This window comes from Adiantum capillus-veneris, chromosome 19 (genome assembly GCF_014529385.1).
Source record: "Adiantum capillus-veneris isolate H3 chromosome 19, ASM1452938v2, whole genome shotgun sequence".
Classification (NCBI taxonomy): Eukaryota; Viridiplantae; Streptophyta; class Polypodiopsida; order Polypodiales; family Pteridaceae; genus Adiantum; species Adiantum capillus-veneris.
This window is the reverse complement of record NC_140949.1, coordinates 87,244,512-87,246,541: the sequence shown is the minus strand read 5'-3', so window position 1 is coordinate 87,246,541 and position 2,030 is coordinate 87,244,512. Positions and strand designations below refer to the sequence as shown.

At 43.0% G+C, this 2,030-nt stretch overlaps 1 protein-coding gene across 1 annotated transcript; it reads right to left on the bottom strand.

Annotated features, from left to right (window-relative positions):
• Positions 1 to 1,026: 1,026 nt before the first annotated feature.
• Positions 1,027 to 1,758, bottom strand: LOC147434413 (uncharacterized). The gene has a single exon (XM_086489944.1). The coding sequence runs from the start codon at positions 1,756 to 1,758 to the stop codon at positions 1,027 to 1,029; it is 732 nt and encodes a 243-aa protein (XP_086346070.1).
• Positions 1,759 to 2,030: the final 272 nt, after the last annotated feature.

The window sequence follows — 2,030 nt, the reverse complement described above, 5'->3', positions numbered from 1 at the left end:
AATTCCTACGGGTTTCCTAATATTAGGAAACATTTCTTGTATCTCTGTTTTATTTTTGGCGGCTTATTACTATTTATTAGAAAATAAAAAGAGAAAAATAGCAAAGAAATAGCAAATCACTCCAAAAATTATCCGAAAAATCATAGGATGTCCCGATATCTCGTATTTATTTAAGATAGCTAAAAACTAAATTTTGTACATATTTACACACATCTAGGGGTATATATGTGGCAGTTTCCCCTTTTTACCACTATTCAGGGCGGAAAATGCAAACTTGGTCAAGAAAATTCGCAATAAAACACAAAATAAGTTGGAAAACATTTGAATACACTGCCCTATCATCATTTTGGGTCCGCATTTGGAATGCCTCCCCCCCGCCTATCGGGAGTCCTCCCGGACGACATTGTGTCATACTAGTGGTGTTGTGCATGGGTAAAACATTGGTGCCTATGCAAGGCCGTGTAATTAGCCCTATGCATGCATACTCGGTCAGTGCATGAAAAAATTAATGCTGTGCAAGATGAGGGTCTTAAGCAGATTGCTTAAGGGCATGTGCTGGCGAGGTTTCCAAGTGGTAGAATGCTTTCAAGAGACTAAGTTTCTCGGACATGGTCAGAATTGGTGGTGGTTTGACCAATGTTGACGTGTTGAGTACCTGTTGATGTTTTTTAGGTTGCCATTGCAACCTGGATGTAGCCGGTTTCGGGTTTGGAATCTTTCGTTTGGGTTGCCATTTATACGAAACGACAGTTTTGGTGGGCTGTTTAGGAACCCAAACTTGTTTGTAGTGAATAGGACTTTTGGGTTTGTTTTGCCTGGGTGGTGGGTGGGCTCGGGTGTACTGTTTGGATTGTCGAGTAGCTGTGATTTCCGTGTGGTTGCCTTTTGGCAGCGGGGGTTGAGCAACTGTTGGCTTGGGTTGCTTGGGCCGCCAGACCTGCTTGGTTTTCTGTATAGGAGTAATGACATTAGCAGGTTTGATTGGAGTCCACCTATATTTGTTGGATGTTGTCGATGTGTTGGGCACTAGTGGTGGCTTTGCTTTCCAGACAAGTTGTTGGCTAGGCTTTGGCGGTGGAGATTGTGGATTTGATTGTTTTGGCCGCCAAACTTGCTTGTATGTTGGGCGAGGTAACTGTGGAATTCCGGATTTATGTTGAGGCCTTTTTTTGTGTGAGGAAGTGCAGGTTGTGACACTGGTTCTTCAATGCTGACCTGACATGCAACATCAACAATTTCCTTTGGCTGTGACGGTTGTACAGTTGCTGAAACAGGCGCAGGTGGTGGAGGAAGGAATTTTTGATTGTGTTCTCGTAGTTGCTGATGAGGGACCTCCTCCTCGCTTGCAAACAACACTTTGCTGACCTTTCCCTCTGCTTGAAAGTACATTTGGTTACCTGACCAGTGCAAATAAGCATTGTATCTCCTTTGCCAGGTTGTACCAAATATGATGGGGGAATAATCATCTTGAACATCGCACACATGAAATTGATGGGTGCACAGCAGGCCATTGATATACAAGGGTATCTCCGCCCAACCTTTGGTTATGATAATTGCATTATTGAAGGCTTCACAGTAGCAAAATTCCGGCACTAAATGAACACCTGTCAGCTGATTAAAGAAATTGTATGTGACGTAGTTGTAATGAGCTCCTGAATCCACTAAGGCATAGCTTGGAACTTTATCCAGGGTCACTTCAATCGGAATGCAAGGATCAACATCTTCATCATCCAGATCAAAAGGAGTAATCTGATACATCCGAGTCCACTTTTGCTTGTTGAATCTATGTTGCTGCTGCTTTCGTTTGAGTTGTCGAAGCCGTGCTTTGTATTTAGGACAGTCTTATAGTCCACTCTATATGCCCAAATTGCAGCGTGCAATTTTTGGTCCCAATCAGTCCAATTGTTATTCACTATTTTTGTGAGCACTGTGCATAAGACTTTGTTTGTGCTCTCCGCTAAGCCATTGGCTTGCGGGTGATATGGAGCTGACTTCTTATGTATGACAAGGAACTCGTCAATCAAGTATTC

Excerpts from the sequence above, each read along its gene's own strand:
- LOC147434413 (XM_086489944.1), bottom strand. The coding sequence starts at position 1,758 with ATGTATCAGATTACTCCTTTTGATCTGGATGATGAAGATGTTGATCCT.